We start from the raw sequence: 25855 nt of genomic DNA, 5'->3' as shown, positions 1-25855 counted from the left end.
CCGAGCACAGCACAGCACAGCACAGGGGCGTGGTACTGGGGGAGAGATCTCAGAAGGTGTTGGTGGGGTCAAAAGGCCCAGGGAAAGAGAGCTGTTGTGGGGCAGGGGCAAAAAGCTCCATGGGCTCCCTCCCTGCCTAGGGTGCCTGGGCTGGAGCCCAGAGCAGAGGGTGGGACTGGACTCCTCCCCAACACTCTCCTTGATAGGGCTGACCAACTGGGGTAAGGCTGGAAGAGCTTGAGGCAGGAGGAAGGGGGAACCTCCTCCACTCCAAATTTGGATTGGCCTATGATGAACATGGCTTGGTAAAGGGAGACCGTGGCCTTCAGGAAGTTCCAGAGCGATGAGAGGAGCCTCCCTGAGTTTCTGAGGCCCACAAGCAGCAGAACCCTTTAGGAACAGTCGAGTGGTCTGTCACAGTGGGCACAATGACCTCTCCTTTGCCTACCCCATGGTCCTAGGCCATGAGCAGAAGACCTTTACTGGAATCCTGCCAATAGTGGAAAAAGACTCGGCCCGGGGGGTGACCATGATACCAAGGCTGGACCAGGGTCTGCAGAACTGGCAATGTGGAATTGCAAGAAGGTCTGGCAGGAGTGGGGAGGGAAAAACTTAACAACACAGACGAGGGTCCCTGGAAGACCAGCAGGACCAGTGAACTCAAAGCCCCAACAGGTGTGGATTAGTTGACGCAGAACTAGGCTTTCATCTGCAAGAGAAGAGGCCCCACCCTGAGGCAAGCATACGAACAACTGGCTACTGTCAATGATGGAGGAAGTTGACCTACAATGGGCAGGACAAGTGATATGCTTTGAGTTAAGAAGAAAGCACCTCTACTAGTTAGTACGGGATTATCCCCAGACCAGTGAAGTCCAGACCAAACCCTTGGTACCCTGGCCCTTTCAGAGGGAGTTACTCCAGTTTACACACTGAGTACTGTGTGTTGGCCACCCAGGGAAGGAAAAACCGTGAAGAAAATAATCAGATTGTTCTATTGGCTGAACAGCCTGCCTGGAGTGTCAGTTGTGATGACCAAGAACATTCTAAGGAGCCCCCTATGCACGAGTGCTGATAGTAGAAACCCCCTTGGAGAGAATCAGTAGAATTAGGACAGCTAGAGAAGAGTTCTAAGGACACCTAGATTATGCAACATGGCACCCTGAAGCTATTCTGTTTTGCATAACCAACACTGCCATCATAGCTAGGGAACTCACAAACATCTTTGCAAGGGTGGGGATTCCCAAGGAAATAATAATGGAGTGGTGATGAATTTCATGTTATGACTGATAGAAGAATTTGTGTGAGTTCCCAAATATCATATTACTGAGAACTTCAGTCTGCCAACCTCCCACAGATAGATTAGTTGAATACTTCATAGGGTGCTGAAAAAGTTCATGACTGAAGGTCCCACCACCACATGGATTTCTTGTTACCACTCCTATTTGCAGTGAACTCGGTTACCCAGGCTTCAGTAGGGTTCTGACCCTTTGAATTATTGTATAGGAAGCAACCCTAGGGGATCCTAGACCTAGTTCAGGAGAGGAGCAAGAGCTCAAGGTTAGTGCAGTATATCCTTCAGCTGCAAGAGAAGCTGAAGATGCTAGGTGCTTTTGGAAAGGAAAACTTGTTAAAGGCTCAAGAATGCTTAGCCTGTCCTGGCCTCCATTAGGCAATGCTTCTAATGGGACTGGTCAGTATATCATTTTAAGCATTAGGACAGAAGAAGATGATGATGATGATGATGATGATGGTGAACTTTTTCAACTTAATTCTCCATACTGGAAAAATGTATAATGAGTGAAGGGAAAGCACATTGTCCCCTAGCTTCAAATATAAAGGAAACATGCAAGAGTGTAATAATTACTGATCTATTAAGTTACCGTGTCATACAATGAAATGTCTGGAAAGAGTTATCAAGAAAAGTTTTCTGAAGGAGCTGGAATGTTAACTTACAACCAATCTGAGTTTCTGTTAGGAATATCAACAAGGAATACAGACCAAATATTGCAGAAGTAACACAGGGAAAAATGCAAGACATTGTGCTTAGTGTTTATGGACTGAGAGACAGCTTATGAGAGAGTTTCTAGAAAATTGTAATGGTGTGCCTGCATTTGTGCAGCCTGGCAGACACATGGCCAAATTGTTATGGACATGTATGAAGTTACCACAACAGTAGTGAGAACTAGCTGTAGCTACAGCAAGGGTCAGGGCATGTCATGGATCAGTTCATTCCTACTCCTCGTTGTTATGGACACCTCGACACAGGAGATTAGGTGAGAGGCTCCTTGAAGCATGCTTTTGCTGATGATGTATTGTGTCTCAAAAGTAAGTAGAAACTGGAAAGAGACCTAGAAGTATAGAGAGCTGCATTAGAAGACAATGTCTTAGAAATCAGCTGACAAAAGAAGGAATATAAGCAATGCTTCATTGAGACAAGAAGGAAGTAAAACTAGATGGCATGTGGTTAAAATATGTATAATAATTTAAATACCTCAGTTATTGTTGAGCCAGGATGGAAATGCAAAAGCAGATGTTAGAACCATGTGAAACGTGCTTGGTGTAATTTGAGAGAAATGATGGGAATTCTCTGAGATATGAATACACCAAGTAAACTAAAGAGTTTAAAGATTATAATTAGACTCAATGTGACATATGGGCCAGAATGCTGGCCTGTGAGGAAGAGAGAAGAGCTACTTCACACTGATAAAATAATGCTTAGCAGGACATTGTCCACCATGAAAATGTTAGGTATGTAGTGAAACAATGTGGGTTGTAGTGCAGGTAGTTGTCTTTTTGGAAAAGCTGAGGAAGTATAGACTGAAGTGGCTGTGTTCTGTTAGATGACGCGATGTGCGATAAATTGACCAGAGAGCGTAAGAGCTAGTAGTGATGGGACAAAGACCACAAGAAAGACTTAGAAAAAGTTGACTTAGTGTGCTAAATGAGGATGTGAAGAGATTTAATGTCAGATTGAAAGCTGCACTTGACAAGGACACTTGAAGAATAAGAGCTGCTGATCTAGTCTGAGCATTGGCCTTGTAAACCCAGGGATGTGAGTTCAGTCCTTGAGGTAGGCCATTTATGAGACTGGGATAAATAGATTTAAAAAAAAAATCTGTCAAGGCTAGTGCTTGGTGCTGCTGAGAGAGCAGGGGGCTGGACTCGGTGACCTCTTGAGGTCCCTTCCAGTTCTATGAGATATGTATATCTCCATATATGTATATATAATTGGCAGGGCAAGGTGCAGAAGAGGAAGAAAAATGTAGAATTATTTCAATTTTTAATGAGAATTATTCATACCTGTATATTAATAGTGACTTTCAGGTATAGTATAAGCAAAATGTGGCACAGCCTTGACCATTCAGCATGAGAGATCCGTTTCCTGGACACCAAAGTACAAATCACTGATGATCAGATTAATACCACTTTCTACCAGAAACCCACTGACCGCAACACTTACGTACATTCCACCAGCTTACATCCAGTACACATCACACAATCCATTATTGATAGCCAAGCTCTTAGATACAACCGCATCTGCTCCAATCCTACTGACAGAGACCAAAAAGTTCTACCAGGCATTCGTAAAACTTAATTACGTACCTGCAGAAGTTTAAAAAAAAACAGATTAACAGGGCCAGACAAATACCCAGAAACCAGTTACTTCTAGATAGGCCCAGGAAGATTAATAACAGAACACCACTTGACTCCCAACTCAGACCCCTCCAGCTCATTATCAACAATCTACAACCTATACTGGAACATGGTACTACACTCTCAGAGGCCTTGGTGAGAGACTGCCCTTTCCTACAGACAGCCACCTAACCTCAGGAGAGTTCTCACTAGCAACCACACGCCACACCACACCACAGAAATACTAATCCTGGAACATTTCCCTGCAACAAACCCTGCTGCCAAAACTGTCCATATATTTACTCTGGAGACACCGTCACTGGACCCAACCACATCAGTTACATGATCAGGGGCTCATATTCCTGTACCTCCACAAATGTGATACACGCCATCATGTGCTAGCAATGCCCCTCTGCTCTGTATTTTGGACAGACTGTACAATCACTTTGACAAAGAATGAATGGACACAAATCAGACATTAGAGATCTGAATACACACAAACCCGTGAGTGAGCATTTCAGTGGAGCAGGGCCATTGCATCCAAGACCTGCAAACCTGCACCTTAAAACAAAGAGACTTTAACGCCAGGTTACAAAGGTGTAGGGCGCGAGAAGACATTGTAACGGTCGAGAGTGCAGTCTGTCCCCCCTGTGAATCCTCAGGAGAATCTAAACAGACCAGTCTGTGCAAGGTGAAAAGCTGCAAAATAACTGCCATGGGAGCTGCTGCAGAACAAGGCTTGTGTGCCAAGACTCCAAGGCTACGCTGGCAGTAGGCCACTAGAGATAGTGATAGGAATGCATAGGCAATTTTAGGCAATCTTATGTTAATGAGTTCAGCTTTATCAGTTAGCGTTAGGAGGCCTTTTACAGAGACTCTCCCCAAGCGAAGCTCGGACGCGTTGGCTTTTTCCCCCACTGGTGACTGCGGCGTCTCTGGGGCTCCCGTCGCGGGTGTCACACGCTTTCAATAAACCAAATATAGCACTTGCCTTCTGGGTGCAGCCTCGTCTCTGGGGAACCCGAGCCTGGTTGGCTACAATTGGCGCAGCGAGCAGGGTTCTCCAGGTACGATGCCTTTTGGTCGAAATGGGGGGAGGCAGGGAAGCTAGTGCTGTCCCTGCAGCGCATAGCAGGATGGCCCTCGAAGGAGCGATGGGGGCCGGTAGCACGGATGGTGGCCTGTTGGGCAGCCCCGGCAGACTGGCCGGAGTTGCAGGAGGCGGCAGGTGTGATGCCAGTACAGGTAGAAGGGGCGTTGCGTCGGCTGCGGCTGAGCCGCCAGCCAGGGACAGGAAAAAGGGCAGTGGGAGAGGTAGCATGGCTTTTCCTAACTGCCCTCCGGGCCCTGGATGAGGAGCTTCTCCGCTTGCAGAAGGCGCTGGCGGGGAAGGAGCAGGAATGTTGCGATTTGGCGGATGCGCGGGTGATAGCGCAGGAGGTGGTTACCTCACAGTCCGAAAGGACGCAAGAGTTAACCCATCATTGTGAGGTGTTGGCGGCGAGAATGGTGAATTGGCAGCACGTGAAACTAGGGAAAGAACCGGTGTCAATGGCCCAAGTACGTGCAGTCCTTGTGGTAGCCACTTGGGACCCTGAGACCTGGGATGGTAACATTTGGAGCTCTTCCTCGTCTGAGGGGGAGGAGGAGGTGAACGGGGAGGCTGTGCAAACTGCCCCAAGACAGGCGCGCCCCATTCAGGAGCTGAGGTCGGAAGGGGGGCAACCGTGACCCGAGGTCTGGCGAACATTTAAGACAAGTGAGTTGCAGGAGCTAGTGAAGAGTTTTAAGCAGGAGCCAGGGGAAGGCCTGTTGGCCTGGCTAGTGCATGTATGGGACAACGCGGGCAACACTGTGTTGCTGCTGCTTGCGGAACTCCACTGGATGGGCGTGTTGTCCCAGGATTCACAGGTCAGACAGGCGCTGCAGACTATGCAAGGTTTTACTGATGCACAGGGAAACTCCATGGAAGCGCCGTCCCTGTACCGCTGGTTAACTGCAGTGGTGGACCAGGTCTACCCCTCCCTGGGGGAACTGGAAGCACTGGTGAGGCCCTGGCGTACGATCCCAGAAGGGGTGAGTGTGCTGCGGCAGCTGGGCATGGCGTGGGCTGTGGCTTTCATCGACATGGGACCAGACGATATAGGAGTCCATAAATCCATCAAGGCCACTCTGTTACGCCTTGCCCCCTCGAGCTGAAGGCCTCCCTTATGGCCATGGTCATGGCAGTGGGCGGGAATGTAGGTGACTTGGTTGGAACGTTGATGCAGTTAGAGGCTGTCATAGGCGCGAAAGCGGTCTGTGCCACAAAAGGAAAAGGTGGTCGGGCGGGAGCCCCTGGACAAGAGAGAGGGCACATTAGGGTGACCCAGAGAACCATGTGGACGGACTTGCTGAAGGCAGGGGTCCCCCGTGAGGAGATCAATGGTTTGCCAACACCAGACTTGTAAAAGCGTTGGTTACAACTGCCGCCTACCCAGCAGAGTGAGGATGTGGGTGCCTGCAAGAGGGTGGGCGAGACTCAGGCACCACAGAAAGGTACAGGAGCTGGGGGGAGGACCGAGCCCAGCGCCCCAGTCAACTGGATCCTTCCCCCTAGGAAGTGATGGGAAGGCGGGTCCCCTGCGGTACAGGCTGTGGCGGTGCAACAGGTAGCAGGGGACCGGTGCCCATTCGTCCCGTTAACCATCAAGTGGCCCCGGGGAGGGGAGCAGCATGTGTTAGCTCTGTTAGACACTGGAGCCGAGGTGACCATTCTGCATTCTACCCAGACTGCGGGTCACGCGGTGGTCGTGCAGGGCCTCAGAGGAGCGAAGACCACTGCTTATTTGGTGGAGGTCACCCTCACGCTGGGGAAAGCCCCTCCCTTTCGGGCGACTGTGCTGGCTGCACCTTTAGGTGAATACGTCATTGGAATGGATGTTTTGCGTGGCCGGTGTGTGGATACGCAATATGGGCTGTTTGCCTTTGGGCACCCCCGCTACATTCGGGCAATCAGAACTGTGGAGCTCCTACTGCGGGGACATCCCAAATGGGACACAGTGTGTCTGCCGGTCCCCCAGACCGCAGTGTCAGTCAAGCAGTACCACATTCCCGGTGGAGAGCATGAGATCAGTGACACTACTGCTGCATTGCTACAGGCGGAGATTATTCACCCCACGCTGAGCCCCTTCAACAGCCCCATCTGGCCAGTGAAGAAGCCGGATGGATTGTGGCGCATGACAGTGGACTATCGAGAACTCAATAAGGTAACCCTGGAGCTAATGGCCGTAGTTCCGGACATGGTTACCATCCTGGAGCGCATCACCGTGGCATACCGTCATAGACCTGGCCAATGCATTTTTCTCTATTGACATTCATACCGAGATTCAGGAGCAGTTTGCCTTCACGTGGCTAACAAAGCAGTACACGTTTACTGTGTTACTACAGGGCTTTAAGCACTCCCCGACGATCTGCCATCAGCTAGTGCAGGCTGATCTGGAGCATCTGGACCTCCCTGACCAGACAGCCTGCTACCACTACATTGACGACGTTATGATCTCGGGACCAGATGAACCAACTGTTCAAGCTGCCCTAAACACCGTCGTAACAGGAGCTTGTGCGCAAAGCCACCCAGTGGAACTGAACAGAGAAGCACCAACGAGCTTTCGACCTCTGCAAAGAGGTGGCGGTGGCACAGGCCCACCTCACTGCACCGCTGCAGGGCCAACCGCTGGAGGTAACAACCGTCGGTGACGTGGCATCCTGGGGTCTGTGGCAGCAGGTAGGAACCCAGCGAAAAGAACCTATCGGCTTCTGGTCATGAACCCTCCACGGAGCCGAAGGTGGGTACACCCCCCTGGAAAAGCAGATCCTAGCAGTGGTGTGGGCTTTGCAGGACACTGAGCGGGTCACGGGCGTTGCCCCTGTTACTGTACAAAACCCGATGGGGTGGGTCACGGGTACCTCTGGACTGCTGTAGCAACGGCCTCAAAGTGGGGCCCACCTATCAGTGACAGCTCCAACGTATGGGTAACGTTGGCACAGACTGCCATCAACGCGTCTGCCTTTTGTCTGCCCCACAGTATGGCCGTGGGACAGCTCATGGACACCTGTTTTATAGGTGTCAGTGCTACTCCTGCTCTCTTGCAAAACTATACCCTTTTGCAAAACTTTGCTTTTACTGCTCTCATATATTGTTGTCCAGTCTGTTCCACAGGTGCACGCTGTGTTGCCAGAAGAGCATCAACCACCTCACTTGATTCCTGCTAGCCTCGGAATTCACAAAGGGGTCGCGGGGAGGAGTGTAGGGTGCAAAAAGACATTGTAACGGTCGAGAGTGCAGTGCGACCCCTCTGTGAATCCTCAGGAGAATCTAAACAGACCAGTCTGTGCAAGGTGAAAAGCTGCAAAATAACTGCCATGGGAACTGCTGCAGAACAAGGCTTGCGTGCCAAGACTCCAAGGCTATGCTAGCAGTAGGCCACTAGAGATAGTGATAAGGAATGCATAGGCAATTTTAGGCAATCTTATGTTAATGAGTTCAGCTTTATCAGCAGTGTTAGGAGGCCTGTTACAGAGCCTCTCTCCGAGCGAAGCTCGGACGCGTTGGGTTTTTCCCCCACTGGTGACTGCGGTGTCTCCGGGGCTCCCGTCGCGGGTGTCACGCGCTTTCAATAAACCAAATATAGCACTCGCCTTCTGGGTGCAGCCTCGTCTCTGGGGAACCCAAGCCTGGCTGGCTACAAAAGGGATCTGAATTGGAGTTCATTCTCAAGTTGATACTTTACACCTTGGTCTCAACAGAGATAGCAATTATCTTACACATTACAAGGACAAAACAAAAAGCAGTCAAGTAGCACTTTAAAGACTAGCAAAATAGTTTATTAGGTGAGCTTTCGTGGGACAGACCACTTCTTCAGACCACAGCCAGACCAGAACAGACTCAATATTTAAGGCATAGAGAACCAAAAACAGTAAGCAAGGAGGACAAATCAGAAAAAGATAATCAAGGTGAGCAAATCAGAGAGTGGAGGGGTCGGGGGGGAGGTCAAAAATTAGATTAAGCCAGGTATGCAGACGAGCCCCTATAGGCTGTGTCTACACGTGCCCCAAACTTCGAAATGGCCATGCAAATGGCCATTTTGAAGTTTACTAATGAAGCGCTGAAATGCATATTCAGCGCTTCATTAGCATGCGGGCGGCAGCAGCGCTTCGAAATTGACGAGCCTTGCCGCCGCGCGGCGCGTCCAGACGGGGCTCCTTTTTGAAAGGACGCCACCTTCTTCGAAGTCCCCTTATTCCCATGAGCTCATGGGTGCTTTTTGTTTTGTCCTTGTAGGCTGTGTCTACACGTGCCCCAAACTTCGAAATGGCCATGCAAATGGCCATTTCGAAGTTTACTAATGAAGCGCTGAAATGCATATTCAGCGCTTCATTAGGATGCGGGCGGCAGCGGCGCTTCGAAATTGACGAGCCTTGCCGCCGTGCGGCGCGTCCAGACAGGGCTCCTTTTCGAAAGGACGCCACCTTCTTCGAAGTCCCCTTATTCCCATGAGCTCATGGGAATAAGGGGACTTCGAAGTAGGCGGGGCCCTTTCGAAAAGGAGCCCCGTCTGGACGTGCCGCGCGGCTGCAAGGCTCGTCAATTTCGAAGCGCCGCTGCCGCCCGCATGCTAATGAAGCGCTGAATATGCATTTCAGCGCTTCATTAGTAAACTTCGAAATGGCCATTTGCATGGCCATTTCGAAGTTTGGGGCACGTGTAGACACAGCCATAGTGACTCAGAAAGTTCCCGTCCCGATTTAAACCATGTGTTAATGTGCCGAATTTGAATATAAAAGCCAGATCAACTGTTTCTCTTTGAAGAATGGTGCGAAAGTTCTTTTTCAGTAACACACTTACCTTTAGGTCATTAATAGAATGCCCCATTCCATTAAAATGTTGACTAACTGGTTTGTAGATCTGGAGGGTTAATGGGCACAAAGGGTTAATGGGCACAAAACAGACATGAAAACACTCCAGATCCACAAACCAGTTAGTCTACATTTTAATGGAATGGGGCATTCTATTAATGACCTAAAGGGTATGCATGTTACTGAAAAAGAACTTTCGCACCGTTCTTCAAAGAGAAACAGCTGAGCTGGCTTTTATATTCAAATTTGGCACATTAACACATGGTTTAAATCGGGACGGGAACTTTCTGAGTCACTATAGGGGCTCGTCTGCATACCTGGCTTAATCTAATTTTTGACCTCCCCCCCCCCGACCCCTCCACTCTCTGATTTGCTCACCTTGATTATCTTTTTCTGATTTGTCCTCCTTGCTTACTGTTTTTGGTTCTCTGTGCCTTAAATATTGAGTCTGTTCCGGTCTGGCTGTGGTCTGAAGAAGTGGGTCTGTCCCATGAAAGCTCACCTAATAAACTATTTTGCTAGTCTTTAAAGTGCTACTTGACTGCTTTTTGTTTTGATAGTGTATAGACTAGCACAGCTTCCTCTCTGTTACTATTACAAGGACAGTTTCCCCATCTTTGATTTTTGTAGTGATATCAGGCAACTCACTTAACTTAATAGATAGAGGCTTGCAATAAGTAAGTTTCTTCCCCGTCTACCCCCGCTTTCATTCCCCCACCTTCTGTCCTACGTAGTTGAGTCATCAGTGTTCATTTAATTGTTTTCTTTCTCTTGAATTCTCTTTGTGTCAGTTTACTTTTATCATAATTTCCAGATAGAAGTAGGTCTGCCCCACAAAAGCTCATCACCTAATAAATTATTTTGTTAGTCTTTGAAGTGCTACAGGACTGCTTTTTTGTTTTGTCACTATTGCTAGGGAATTTTATATTTTAGTTACAGTATCAAACTAGGATATTACAGATATAGTGATGGTTACAGTCTGCACTGTCAGGGTGTTCCTTTTGTCTTTCAAAGGATGGACTTGTTCCCCACTTAGGAGCATATCAGGCATCCTGCCCAGAGTGGGTCAAAAGAGTTCACTCTGTCTGGAGTGTGGAAGTCTATCTCATTCCTTCTGTCAGAGTGTTGGGGTTTCTGGTTTTCTCTTTTAATGCCTTTCCTCTTTTAATAAGTGTGATTATGGTTCTCTTCTGCCAGACTAGATGGTTGGAAGGCTTTCCTTTCAGAGAGGTGATAGTGTCACTTCAGGGAATAGAACATAATTTAGTTATACATTGCATTTTTCCTATTGCAGATATTCTGAAGCACTTTATAATGCAAATGAATTACATATTACAGCAAAAGGTCTGTTATCCAGCACTCAGATGAACAGAAAGCTTAATTAACTGGCATTTCTGATATCAAATCTTCAGTTTAGTAACAGGGACTAGTCCACTGCCCAGCATATTGTGCAATTGCATTTTCTGCACTCTGCTTTTGTGCAAAAGAGGCAGAAGACAAGTAAGCAAGCTGAAGTCAGGGATTTATTCAAAAAAGCAGGTTCCAGGGTCTGTCAAAATAGAGTCTTTACAGATTAAGCCCAATCTCCTACACCTACAATGGTAATTGTTGTTGTTAATGATGACCCTGAGGCACTGCAAGATCCTTAAGCGCCTTCTGAATCATAAAAGATAAATTAAAATATTGTTCAGTATAGTTTTAATTCAAAGTGTATTTTTAATTATTTGGATGCACACCATGTGCTACCCATATGACATATAGTATAATCAGATAATCTACTGTGTAGAAAACATTGCCTGTATTCACTTAAATGCTTCAAGAAATGAACCACTTTCCAGTGCAGGACTACTGTTGAATTGGTGAGTACTTGAATATTGTTTTATTGTACTCTAATTCTTTGAAAATTGGCATTCCACTGGTAAAGTGGGGAATTCAGTTAATCAGAATATTTGATTAACCGGCACCCACCATTCTCTCAAAGTATCAAACAACAGAGCTTTTACTGTAGATGTTATGTATAGGCTACCAGAGTAGTCAGTACGTACCCAATAGTATTTCAGACCATAGCTTTATGGTATATATTTTCTAAAGTGGCCACTGATTTTGGCTGCACAGTTTCTGTGCCCAGCTCAGGCCTGCTGACGGGAGAAGGTGGGGGACAAAGCAAGCAGTTGCCCCTCGGCCTGTCATTTCAAGGGGGCCCAGAGCTCCAGCTGCCACCACTGCTGATGTAGCAGCAGCAGTGAATGGAGCTCCAGGCTCCTTTGAAACATTCTGGAACTCTGTATTGCCACGCCATGTGTGGCTTTGAGGGAGCGTGGCATGAGAGGGGAGGACAGGGTTGACTGCCCTAAGCCCTACCCCTTCGACCTGAAGGGTTTGCAGCAACTGTTGACTCAGGTGGCCCAGCTTCAGATCTCTTGGTTTAATTTTCAGACATGCCACATACCTACAGTTCCAGCAAAAGTCAGTGGGAGCCGCAGTTGTACCTCTGGAAAATTGGTTCCAGTATGACTCAAATGTATAGTTTGGTGTATTCAATCCTGCATCAGCATGGGCGGATGGCCTACATGACCTCCTCAGGTCTCTTCCAGTCTTACATTTCTGCCACCTGGTGAAGCTGGGTACCTAAAATCAGAGGATCCCCAAATCAGTGGCCACTTGTAAAAATGTGATAAACTCCTTGGTCGTACAGAGATGGATTTAGTGGGAGGAAATGTCTGTGTGATATCAGCAACCTTATCCTCTGACATGGTTCCCTTATGATGCTGTTGAACCTGGAGACTTAGGCTGCATTTACACTATAAGATAAAATCGAATTTATTAATATTGATTTTGTAACTCTGAAATTTATAAATTCAATTTTGGCTATCCTCACCTCCCCAAGTGCTCCTCACAAAGTCGACTTATTGCTGCTGCACTCAACTGGCAAACATCAGCTGTTGCAGTACTGTGTTGTGGGAACCTATCCCACAGTCCCCTCATTTCCGCAGCATTCTGGATATGCTTGCTGGGCTCTGACATCTTCCCACATTGTATTGTCCTCATTCCTGTAACGTGTTAAGCAAATGTCCATTTTTCCAGTCGGAAAAAAGGAAAAGTAGGGCATCCACAGGGATGGCAAAAAAGTTAACAGAAACCTCTTTCTTCTGTACCTTACTTCTCAGCTGGCCATCCACTGACTGTCCACCCTCATGTGTTTGCATCTGATCCCTGAAAATAATCCAGGGACAGACGGTATTTTCAAAGTTGGAAGAAAGAGGATAGAAAAGTCTAGGAAAAAAGATCTTTTTCCTCCCTTTGCTACACAGGCATTGGCAACACAAGGGATGGCAGTGAAATCTCAAATATTGCCCTTATAACAGACATAGGAATCTCAATTGGCCCTCCACACTGTGTTTCTGGAGGGTCAAAGCATGAAGACAGATAGGAAGTACTAGCAAAAAGATTTTATGACAGAAATACCAAAGCAGCAGGTGTCTGCAATGGACAGCAAGTCCCCTGAAAATATTTTTGGTGGTGATGGGGCATGTGGTCTGTGACTGTAGAACCGGTTGTTCCCCCCACTATCTTAGCTGCTGGGGGAGACTCCCCCCTGGTGGCAGCAAGCTCCTGAGTGTCTTAGCTGCCAGGGGACACTCCCCTCCACAGCAGCTGCAAGCTCCTGAGTATCTTGGCTGCCAGGGGACTGTTCCTTCCCCACGGGTGGCAGCAAGACCCGAGTATCTTAGTCACTGGGGGAGACCTCCCTCTGGTGGGTGCAAGCCCCTGAAATTCTTCCCTGTGCTTGGAGCCCTAACTGCGCACAAGATAGGACATGATGCTGCCTGGCAGCATAGTCAGCCCCGAACAACAGGCCTGTCCTTTTATGGAGTTAGGGGCTACCCACACAATGTGGCTGTGTGTGGGAAAGGCCCAGACTGCATGGCACCTGTGAGAGAGGGAGAGGAGTTCATTCACAAATGTAAACTGCTAAGAAGAAGTTTATTGGCCTCTTATGTAAGCACAATCCCCACCACAGCCTTGTTGCCACGTGGTCTGGCAGGGCAGCGCTGGTGCCAGGTAGCGCAGAAAAAATAGCAAGTGTAGATACAGAACCACGAAATCCCTGCAAGGGCTATTTGTAATGGGTAAATGTGCTCACACCACTAACAGCAAAGAAAGACAGACATTTCTCAGGCTCTCATATAAACATAAGCCCACAGCCACAGGCTTGCTGCTCCTGCTTTCAAATTCATGGTCTTCCTGTTACCTAATTCCAGCATACCTGGAGAGCACCTGCCAGAGTGGAGCACTGAGGGGCATTGTGGGTGACATATGGGACACCTCTGGAGGCTAATAAATTCCATTTTAACACATGATGCTTCCACACTGGCCTTTAATCGAACTTTTGAATTCGAGCTTGAAGCTAGACCCATTGGGTACCGACGATATTGTAATCTTGATATTAGCGCTCCCTAAAGCAAGCTAATGGTATTTATAGTGAAGACAGTCACGTGGTAATATGGAGCTAACGGCCTTAAATTCGAATTTATCTTGTAATGTAGACACAGCTTTTGAGATCTAAAATCACTTTTAGAATCTTCTTTACCTTTTCCGGAACTTTTGCAAACTGAAATTGTTTCCACAGAGAAAAAGCTAACTTAGCTGTGACACTCAGCAATGAGAAGAATGAGGTTATTGCCCATGCTGCATTTCTGGACTATCCAAATTGGAATGTTGTTGATCAAGCTGAATGGGAATCGTTCTTACATGAAAACTACAGTAATAAAAAGTGCACAGTAAGTAATTATTTTTTTCTGATATGTTTTCACTTGAGGAATCTCAGCTTGGTTTTTATTTTGTTTCTTTTGAATATTGCAGGTATTGAATGTATGGTAGGAGTACAACAGATGTTAAAGAGATGTTATTTCCTCAGATTTGGGGAGATAATTGTAGAAAAGAGGATTCCTGACACTGGAGACTTTTGTTTTGTTTTCTATTCTAAGTGACTTCTTTGCTATTTTACTGAATTGGCTCATGCGTTTTTCTACACAAATGTTCTGACTAACTGAAAGCACTCACTTGGAGTCCTAAACCTTCTCAACACTTTCAAATTATATTAGATTTGATAATAGTTACCCCCAGTGTTCCCTATAAGCTGAGAACTTGGGTGGCTACCCAGTTGATATTCACATTGCACTCAGCTGATTAGCAGAGTGCTCATACCCACCCACAGCTGGGAACAAAATGTTTCTACTGGTGGTGCACATCCACATATGCCTGCGTGCATGTAACAAAATTTATTCTGCCCATGGATGTGTAGTGCTCAGAGGCACTGAGATCTTATACTAGGATGAGTGAAGTCTCTGCTCTACAGCCTTAGCTGAGAGCCAGCTGGCCTCGAGCTCATGTGGGAGAGCACAGTGCTTTAACCCTTATGATCACAGGTTCAAGCCCTAGTCCTGGCAACCTGGGTCTGTCAGTGTTATAGATTAGAAAAAAATAGAAAGAATGTTGGTTGCCTTTATTCTAGACTGCTGTATATTTTTATTGTTTTGCAAGCTCATAGAATTGTAGGATTGCTGATCTCACTATATTTGGCATTTTTCTGAAAGTCCTCACTCCTGGAATCAAGTTTTTATGCGAAAGCTCCACTTTTCTTTTTTCAGAAAAGTAAATTTCTAGTCCTTTTTGACTGTGGAGGAAATATGGACAATTTGAATAAGAGGCTCAAAACCCAGAAGGCAAACAGAGAATCCAAACTTTATCATTAAGTCAGTCTCATTGTTCCTGAACATCTGGAGTTGGCAATATTGAAATTGTCAAAGTGATAAATAAAATGCCTAGAAATAATGTTATCCATTAATGATAATAGGCAACTGTTTTTAAAGAAATGGTCACATCCAGCATTGCCATGTGAAAATTGTTGTGTGTGCTGTTATGAAAAGAAACCTTTAAAATTATTCAAACTGAAGATACTAGAAGGGAAATTGCTCTTTTTTTCAGTTTGTTTTCTTTGTGCACTGGATGATGTTTTGAATACAGTTGATCCCACTGTATTGTTGGTGGTGCATGTTTTCCCCCAGGCTGTGCTTGGGATACTTACCAATATCATCACAAAGCTGTAACTGAATCTTAAGAGACAGCTGGCAGAAGGGTATACAGCAAAAAGACAGAAAAGAGACAGCTTGAGCATGTGCGATGTTATTGCTCCCACACCAGCCCTGAAGGCCTTTCTTGAACAGTGGCAAAAAGCAGAAGAACTCTTGAAAAATTGTTTTTAACAGAAGATTTTTAAAATTGAGGATATATCATTATATATAATTTCAAAAGTGCTTTATGGTCCTTACCCAGAAAAAAAGTCATCATATGCTTAACTAGAGGCACCTGAGTATTCCTGTTGATTTCAAATGAAAGGTGAAGTTAAGCATATGCTTAAGTGATTTATTGGATTAAGGCACTTCAAGAAATACAGTCTGACAGTGTCTCTTTTTCAGAGCACAGCAACAGTAAAATAGTGTAAGGTCAGAAAGTAAAGAATGCTGCAACCAGTTAAAATTTCAAGTGCCTTTACAGGGGCAGAATATAATTACCAAAACTGAAACTTGGCAGAAATTTCTCCTAATCATCCCTACTCAGAATCAGGACTGGAATTCAAGTTCTTGATTCCCACTCCTACGCTTGGACCACTTTAAGAGACCAGCTTTTCCTGTCTTTTTCCTCCATCTTTTTCCTCTTCTGTAATATCATACAATTTAAAAAAGAAAATGACATCTCTGTTTTAGAAATAGATCTAAGATTTAGGGCCAGGGTCACTGGCATGTTTTGGCAGCCTCCTGCTGCTCCAGCAATGGAAAACAGTAGTAAATCCAGTTTAATTGGCCAGTTAAATCATATTAATGGCTGTTGGAACTGTGCTCTGGCTATTGTAAATGTGGCCTTTAGGTTTTAGTTAAGGATTAAAATATTTAGAGGATGAAGGAAAATCTCCCCAGCTAAAAGGCAAAGGAGAAGGAAAAGAAACATTGGAATGAATGCTCTCCCTCAGGGGTAAGCAACCTTTCCAAGGTGGAGTGAGGAAATTCGACCTTTTGACCTTTATGCACAGACCTCTATCTATGAGTGCCAGTGATACTTTTTAAAGTCACTAATAGTCCTATTACAACAGCTTCATTAATAAACTAAGATGCAGAGCTTCACCGTTTAGCTGTTGCTGGTGGCAGGAGGGAGAGCCTCGCGTGCAGAAGAGGGTCTGGCATGTACTGGGGGCAAGCAAGCTGAGAGGGAGGAACTCAGCAGCTCTGGGGAAGCAGGCCTCCAGACACCTCGCTGGAGTTAACCACCCGCCCAAAGGATAGTAGCAGTGATTAGTGAGGTAGCAAGACAGGGCAGGAATGAAAAGCAAGAGGGGTTGGCTCCCATCTCAGACAGTGGGCAGAGGCAGGGACAGATGGCCTAAAAAAATCCCTGCTCCAGGGCAAATGGCAAGGAGGGGCAGAGGGGGCTCAATCCGTGTAGCTGGTGGGGTGGATGGAAGGCACGAGGAGTCAGAAGGGCTCAGTCCCAGTCCCTAGGGGAAGTAGGGGAAGATCACAGAGCTATGGGGTCAGAGGGGCTCAGTCCCTATCCCCAGAGGAGGGGCAACAGATGGCAGACATGGAGGGGTGGGCAGGGGGTCAGTCCCCTTCCTCAGAGGAGAGGAGTGCAGATGGCAGGGGGAGGGCAGGCAGGTGCAGCAGGGGGAGCAGTTCCCCTCCCTAAACAAACGCCTTTTGGCCTGAAGGACCCAGCCCTGTGCTCCTGGCAGCTCCACACTGCTCTGCACCTGCAGCTCTGCCCACCCACACCTCTGTTGGCCAGCTCGCAGGTGGGGTTTACACATCCTTGTCTTCCCACGGTGGCGCCACTCGCTGCAGTGTGCAACTGCAGGAACAGAGTTGCGCCTGCAGATCTCTGCACACCTGCTGCATGGGGGCAGGAGGGGTGGTGCTGAGCTCCTGCCTCCTGTGCCGATGAAAATTGGCTCGCGTACCACTCTTGGCACTTGTGCCGTGGGTTGCTGACCCCTGCTTTATCTGTTTGTCTTTCACCATTTGGAATATGTGTGAAAAGGACTAAAAGACTGAATGAAGTGTAGTTTTTCCCTTTCCATTTCAAGAGTATACCTCTGGCTGATATTTGTGAGATTAGCTCTGCAGAGCCCTGGATGCCAAACATTTATCTTTAAGCGGACCCTATTCTGAAGTAGATATGCATGTAGATAATAATGATAATGTAGTGTAAAGTTTTTATTGTCATGACTGTGGGATTGCTGCAGCATGTAGTGAATAGCTGAGTTCCATGTGAATTATCCAGGCGATTCGTAGAGCTCCTTCATGTGGTAGCAATGTTTTTGCAGGTCATTTTACAGAAAAACTGTTTCAGAAATGTGTGATTTTTTTTTTCTCTGTATATAAAGAAATTACACAACTTTTCAATCAAGGTTTATGAAATTAAAAATGTAGCTCTGGTGCTTTAAAATTTATAACTGTAGTACTAAATTTGAGTATCAGCCAAGTTCTCTGTTTTTTTTCTGAATTTACTGCATAGAGATTCACAAATCTGAACCTTAAGACCCTGATCCTGCAAACATTTATGTAAATGAATACATTTAGCTATTTGTTTAGTTTCATTAAAGTCAATGGAGCTACTGGTGTGTATTAAGTTACTCACATGAGTATGTACTGACGGGATCAATGATTAGATTTGTACATTAAGCTTTTAATTAAAAAAGCTACATGTGTGGTCTTATTTAATTCATTAATTTCTTTGTACTGTAGCCCCTGAATACACTGTTTATGCATCTTTTTGTGGCAAATGATGAATATGTGGTTGGATCTACCCAAGAAATCATTAGGTGAGTCGATGTGTAAGTCAATTCATGCACGTACAGTTTCCCAATAACTCTCATTTGTAAAGACTGTGGAATTAAAAGATGTTAACGTAACAAAAAAGTTTAAAGATAAATATTTGAAAAATTACCTAAATTTCTTAAGAGCTTCCATTTGTGACATGACTTGACACAATTGTGTGTAGCCTGTTGTACATTCTAGATTTAAGTGCTAGACTCCTACAATTCTGAATTATTTTCCTAACAGTGTAAGCTCTTGCTATATCCTTTTGTTGTCATTCTTGATACAAATATCATGAAGTCATTGGCACAAATTGAGTATCTGGAGTTGAGGGGGAAGGTTCATGATGCACAGCTGGACAGGAAGTCTGAAAAACTGTGGCTATTTTTGAAAAATCGTTGTCTGCAGATTATCCCTTGCAATGTTTGTTAAGTACCAACTACGTGGTACATATAAGTACACACAGTATATCAGAGTGCTAGTTCAGTTCACAGACGAGCAAGTGCCGCTTAAGTTAGTGTGGTTCAGTTCACAGGATCTCCACGTAAACCAAGGAAATTGCATTTGGTGCTGTTTGTTGTCAGTTGTACAGTTACAGGGTAACTCATCCAGCCAGCTCATCCAGATGCCAGCTCAAATATCTGCCAGAAGATCTAGCATCTTTAATTATTCACCCCTGGGGAACTGGTATAAAAAGAAAGCTGTATGAAATCAAAGGATTAAGAGATTAAAGAGAGAAATGGGGTTGAAAAAAACATTGAAAGCGCCTTGATAATTTTCATGTAATCTTTTTTGAGAAATTACATTTTAATTTTTTAGCTGTTTATGAGGGGAGATGTGTTTGTGAGGGAAGATGCAGACACTGGAGAATAAATGTTTATTTTATGAGGCGAATTGCTACTAAATTTGATATATGTAGTTACTGAGACTAAATGAAGTAATATTGTTTATCTAGGACCGTTTTTAATGCAGTACCAGAAGTGCACTTTATTCTTTTTTTCGTACCAAGTTATGTGGACTTAGGTAAGAGTTTATTTAATACTATTTTAATCTTAAAACAACCAATGCAGTGTTAAGCATCATTATAATTAATTCAATTGTGTTTTTTCAACATACGAGCAGAAATGATTGTCCTGTAGACTTGTTAAAGAACCCATCCTACTATACTATTTTATACTTTGAACAGCATCATCTCAGCTACACTGTTTAACATTACATAAAAACGTTTATGGCCCTGATCTGCCCCCGCAGTAGATTATAGTGCTGAACCACAGCCTAAATTTGAAATTGTTTTCCTCAAATAGATCTACTAATGGATTAAGAAATTTTGTGCTGAAATTCCTTGATAGTTTTTAACATATTTTTGTCATTCTTAGGTCCAGGCTTAGGAACCTTTTTCGAGCGGATGATGAGTGTTCCAGGTTCAATGGTTGATATGGATTTTACACTGTTTGTGTGCCACAGGCACCAACATTGTCCCCAGCTGCATATTCGCAAAGCAAGGTAATGTACTATCCTGGTCCGCGTCTGGATCAGTTGATGCAATTCCCTTTCTTGAGTCGTAGTCATAGTAATTTTCATTAAATCACCTACATATCTCCTCCTCACATCTTCCAATTTTCTTGATTATGCAAGTTGTGGGCTCATTAAAGCTACTTTTATTAAAGAAACAAGATGGGTGATCTCTTTTACTGGACCAAGATACTACCTTTCCCATCTTGTGTTTATAGTGTCCTGGGACCCACACAGCTATGACAACACTGCACAGTTTCTTTTATTCTGATTAGTCATAACACTTGTATTTTTGTAAGCTAGGCAGCCTTATTTCCAAACAAGTTAACCACCTGTTTGTATAGCAGTAATACGTTTTCCAGATTTGATGTTTCTCCTGTGCAGCCCTTTATTTGCTCATGTCTAGGATGTCTGGGTGTCCAGTTTTCAAATGAAACACCTGGTCAGAAATCGATCCTGGCAGTTCCAGTCAGCATTACTGATTGATGCCACAGTGCTGCACAGCACGGGTGACAGGCTCCCTGATAGCCTCCAGCATGTCCCTCCTCCAGCTCCTACACAGGGGCATGGCCAGGCAGCTGTGCGTCCTGCCCCTTCCACAGTCACCACCTTTTCAGCTCCAATTGGCTGCAGCTCCCACCCATGGGAGCTGCAGGGAGGTGCCCGAGGCATGTGGGGGCAGCATGTGAAGCTACCTGGCTACGCCTATGCATAGGATCCAGAGGGGGGATATGCCACTGCTTCCAGGAGCTTCTTGAGATAAGTGCCACCCAGAGCCTGCACTCTGACCCCCTCCCAAGTCCCAGCCTCCAGCTCTTATCCCCCTCCTGCCCACCAAACCCATCAGTCCCAGCCCAGAGCACCTTCCTACACCCAGATCCCTGATCCCTATCCCCACCCCAGAGTCTGCACCCAAACCCCTGCCCCAGCCCAGATCCCCATCCCACACTCTGCACCCCTCAGCCCCAGCCCCGAACCCCTTCCTGCACCCCAAATCCATCATTCTTGGCCCTGCATCAGAGGGAGCACCCCCAGCAGGCACCCTCACCCCTCTTCTCTAGCCTGGAGCCCCTTCCTGCATCCTGAACTCCTCATTTCTGCTCCCACCTTGGGACCTGCATCCCCAGCCAGAGTCCATGTTTCCTCCCACACCTCAATGCCCAGCCTCAGCCCAGAGTCTCCTCCCATATGCTGAACTCCTCAGCCACAGCACCCCAAACCCTTGTGTCTGGCATCACCCCAGAGCCCACACCCCCAGTCAGAGCCCACCCCCCCGACTATATCCCTGCCCTCTGAGCCAGCCCAGTGAAAATGAGTGAGTGAGTGGAGATGCAAAGAGCAAGCAATGGGGTGGGGGGGAATAGAGTGAGCAAGGATGGGGCCTTGGAGAAAGGGTGAGGCATGGATGGGACCTCTGAGGAGGGTTTGGTATTTGGTTTTGTGCAAGTAGAATTTGACAGCCCTGTCCATGTCATGTTGCTCTTTATTTTACCGGACACAGAAAAACTTCCTGTAACTTCCACATTACCTCTTAGAGCATCTCTCTGTTCAGTCCCTATTTTCTCTTATTAGGTCAAATTCTGACCAACTGAACAAAGTGTGCGTAAGAAGACTTTGCTGTAAAGTAGTTGCATAATAAAACTGAGTAAGGAAAAAATCTTCGGCCAAAAATTTCTTCAGTCAATCTAGTGCCTGCCTTCCTACACTTTGTTTGGCACTTGTGAATTTGCTCTGTGTAAAAACCCACTTGGGAACCCATTAACTATATCTACTAGCTGTCTGCTTGAGCAGGCTTCCTGCATGCTGCAGAGGAGGTGCAATAAAAGAACAGGGATAATAATGCTACTTTTCTCCTACCCATTGTCTGTCTTATTCATTTAAATTGTAACCAGCTCAGGAACTGTATCTTGCTATGTGTTTCTATCGTGTCTTCCACACTTGCAGCCCAAAATATGGTTCTGGCTTTTAGGCATGAGTATAATAAAAAATAATAACAATAATGCAAATAATTAAGTAATGCCAAGTTCAGCTTAGTTGCTTCTAAGTCCTCCAGCTCATTGGAAAGGCAGTGTTTCTGTCACCTTTAAGCCTCAGGTGGTCAAGTTATCTGACAACATTCACCCATAGTTCTTTTCTCTGCATTTTATTATTCTCTATAACCTTTTTCCATACAGTTATTCTGTAATCTAGGTCCTTGTAGCCAAGAGGTGTTATTCACCAAATATCTGCTTGTTTTTCATCTCTCATAGCTGTTTCCCTCCTTTTTTTTTTAACAAAAACAAATTGGTTTCTTTTAACTATCAAATTGGAAGAATATATTTTAAAATCATTCTGTGGGTTGGTTTCCTGATAAATGCTGCTCCAGGATGTCCTTTACAGGTCTGAAACCTGCACTTTTCTCCAAAGAGCAAAGCCCCAAATTCAAAATTGTTTAACACATGCTTCAGCATGGATGGGTTCTTGTTTCTTTGGGTCCATATTTGGTCTCTTTTATTTCCTTTTTTTTTTTTTTTGGTACTTTATGCTCCTCCCTATCAATCAATAATGTTGAAGTACCAGAACACTTGGTAAACTCACTCCATGGCCTTCAAAGGTATCCATGCCCCTTGATTCTGTCCATCATGTTTGGTTTTTATTAATCTGAACTACGGTCTTAACTTTGGGGGCTGTCAAACAATGCAGTTTGGGAAATAACATCTCTCAGGTGACTGAAAACATTAGGAAAGCTATTCTAGTATTATACTGAAGGGATACCATCTTGTCTGGGTTTTTGTAATACATAGTGGGTAATAATGGAACGGCTAGCTTTAATGAAAATCAGGGTAGAAAACAAACCAGCAAATGCCTTTTAAATAATGTTACTACTTGTCCTGTAAAATTTATAGTTCAGTATAGTTTGTCAGAGATTCTTCAAGTAGGCTAAATTATGTTTACTGCTGATGCTTTTCCTTCTCTCTTCCTCTGTATTTGCCTTTATACTTCACTAGCATCCATAGTGACATTCAGTGGAAACTCTTTAGAGACTTATCCATGAAAGGGTTTTGACGCAATCCCCAGCCACCTGCCTAGCAACATGTTCTGGGTCAATGATATGAGATTAGAGTAATCTCTGGTTCCCTCACCCCCCTGCCACAGGAAAAAAATATGCTGTAAATTGATACTTTGCTTAACCCCTATATATTGACTTTGTTCTTTATCTGACCTTTAAAATGCGAAATAAAGCTATAGCATCGTACAGCACAAACTAGTGAGCTTTCATATTGCCTGTACTTTGCCTTTGATCTAATTATCACTGTTTGTGCTTCTCTTTACATTACAGCTGGGGGCAATAGATCACAACCCTGCGTTTACAGTGGCTTTTGTTGTGCTCTGGGAAGACGGTAGAATAGTGTCCATATGTGTGAAAAGCCACTGCTCTTGAAAAATAAAGAAGGAAGGGGGACATAGATTGTAGAAGTAAGCATTGTGGTTTGTAACATACAGTGTGTAGGAAGGCTGCTGCACTCAGAGGGCATCCCACTGACTTCAGTGGAGCTTTGCATGGATGACAAAGTCCATCTCATCCTACAGGTTTGGGTCCAAATCCTGGAATGGGATCTCATGCAACCCCATGTTTAGGGGGTGCGGGGGAAGTGTCATTTTTGTACTGCATGCTATAGGAGGGCCAGCGGCAACAGTATAGTGAAATGTCATAGTGGTAAATATATAGGTTAACACTTAAGTTTAACTAAAAACAATAGTAGTTCTTAACAGTTCCTACTTTTTCAACTGGCTAACACAATAAAACAGCAAATTTCAGTTTCAGTACCACCTGACTGATTTGAACAGAAAGTTCAGTTTTAATTATTTGAAATGTCATAGTAAATATACAATGCGAAATTCAGTCATGGTAATAGTAGACCCCATTAAGGGACCCCAATCATGAAATCTTGCTTGAGATGAAAGCAGAGACCACCATTTTTGAGTGTGAATTATGTACTGAGTGGATTATTAGTTTTAGCCAGAGTATGCTGTAGTAATGGATTCATTTTGGGTGCTGGTTTCCGATTTTTAGTCCTAATTTCTTCTTGCCTATATGAATTAGGTTTGTACATGTCCAAAAACTGCAGTAAGGAACAGTAGGGTGGGAAATTTTTATCACAGATGGCAGTTTATATTCTCAGTCTGGAGTGGGCAGCAGCAGTGTATACCTGTGTGGGGTCTGAAGGTTATCATTCAAATTTAAAAATCACATGAAAAATCCAGTGACTGCTAGTAGAAAAGGAATGAAATCCCTAAGACTTTCAAAGAATGAAACAGTAGGCTGGCTATGGCTACACTGCACCCTAAACTCAAAATAAGATACAAAATTTGCATAGCACAAATTGCATATCCTATTTTGAATGTATTTCAAAATAATTTATTGCAGCATTTGGCACTGTCTACACACAGTGCCAAATGTCAAAATGCTGCACTATTTTGAGGCATCCGTTACTCCTCCTGCAACGAGGTGTAGAGGGATGCTGAAATAGAATGCCCATTATTTCAAAAGATATTTTGAAATACAAGGCATGTTTCAAAAATGTGGAGTAGCTATTCTGGGATACTGCAGTATCTTGAAATAGCTCTGCAGTGTAGACATAGTCTCTGACTGCTTAGAAGTATTTGTCTTGGCATGCTGAGGAAGATGAGGGCACATAGGAACCAACACTTCCTGCTACAAAAATTGATACGAATGAGTGACTAGCAGAGTAACCAATATTCATTGCAAACCATTAGGTATTGAAAACCAGACAACTCCACTTCCCATTGAAAATATCACTTGGAAGAGAGGATGAAAATGGGGTAAGGGGGTTGCAGAGAGGATGTAGAGAGGCTGTTCTCAGTGACAACAGATGATAGAATGAGGAAAAATGGTCTCAAATTGCAGTGGGGGAGGTCTAGGTTGGATATCAGGAAAAACTATTTCACGAGGATAGTTATGAAGTGCTGGAATGGGTTACCTAGAGAGGTGATAGAATCTCCATCTCTAGAGGTTTTTAAGGCCAAGCTTCACAAAGCCCTCACTGGGATGATTTAATTGGGATTGGCCCTGCTTTTAGCAGGGAATTGGTCTTGATGGCCTCCTGAGGTCTCTTCCAATCCTATGATTTTATGGCTGTGTCTACACTACGAGATAAAACTGAATTTAAAGGAGTTAGCTCAACATTAAAATGCCATTTGTCTTCACTGTAAATGTCATTAGCTTCATTGAGTCTGCCCTAATATAGATAACAAAACATTGATAGTAACAGACACATATAGCATTAATCTCAAGTTTAAAATGTCAGATAAAGTGTGGAAGTGCCATGTCTTCCATTTGAATTTATTGGCCTCCACAAGTGTCCTGTATGTATTCCACAAAGCTACGTGCTGTACCTGGCTCCCAGCTCCCCACCAATAGCAGGGGCCGGGAAACTGACCAGAGCTGCTGTGCTGTCAGTTTCCCAAGTCCTGCAGCTTGGGGAAGCCAGGTTATTGACCAGAGCTGCTGTACTGTCACTTTCCTGGGTCTCCCAAGCGGCTGGGACCTGGGAAACTGACAGCGCTGCTGCACCTGGTTCCCGACTCAGAATGTAGGGATGAGAGAACTATGGGATAGGTTTCTACAATGCACTCGTGCAACAGTCGATGTTTGATGGTTTCAGTGCGGAAGCAATATGTCAAATTGACTGGGTCCTTGTGGGAAATGAGGATACTCAAAATCGAATTTAAAACAAATGGCATTATAAAATCGATTTTTAATAAATTCGAATTTATCTTGTAATATAGACATAGCCTGTGATTCTAAAGTGAGTGCCACTGAATCTAGTGTTGAAGAGATTGCAGAGGAGTCGCTGAGTTTTCAGACCAGAATCAAGCAAATAAAGAAAGGGGGACAAGGTAGAATCTTTACAACCAATAATAATAACAATACGGGGAAT

General features: G+C 44.9%; 1 protein-coding gene across 1 annotated transcript in view; it reads left to right on the top strand.

The window, feature by feature from the left end:
* The window catches only part of CFAP61 (cilia and flagella associated protein 61), a 253647-nt gene that overhangs the window by 11534 nt on the left and 216258 nt on the right, over positions 1–25855 (top strand). The window contains exons 3-6 of the mRNA XM_074988390.1: positions 14159–14309; positions 18330–18406; positions 19357–19430; positions 19784–19904. Of these exons, the coding sequence (XP_074844491.1) occupies positions 14159–14309; positions 18330–18406; positions 19357–19430; positions 19784–19904 (423 nt within the window). The remainder of the gene's footprint in view (positions 1–14158; positions 14310–18329; positions 18407–19356; positions 19431–19783; positions 19905–25855) is intronic.

Source organism: Carettochelys insculpta, chromosome 3, assembly GCF_033958435.1.
Source record: "Carettochelys insculpta isolate YL-2023 chromosome 3, ASM3395843v1, whole genome shotgun sequence".
NCBI lineage: Eukaryota > Metazoa > Chordata > Testudines > Carettochelyidae > Carettochelys > Carettochelys insculpta.
Note: the sequence above shows the minus strand (reverse complement) of the source record. Positions and strands in the feature narration are given on the sequence as shown.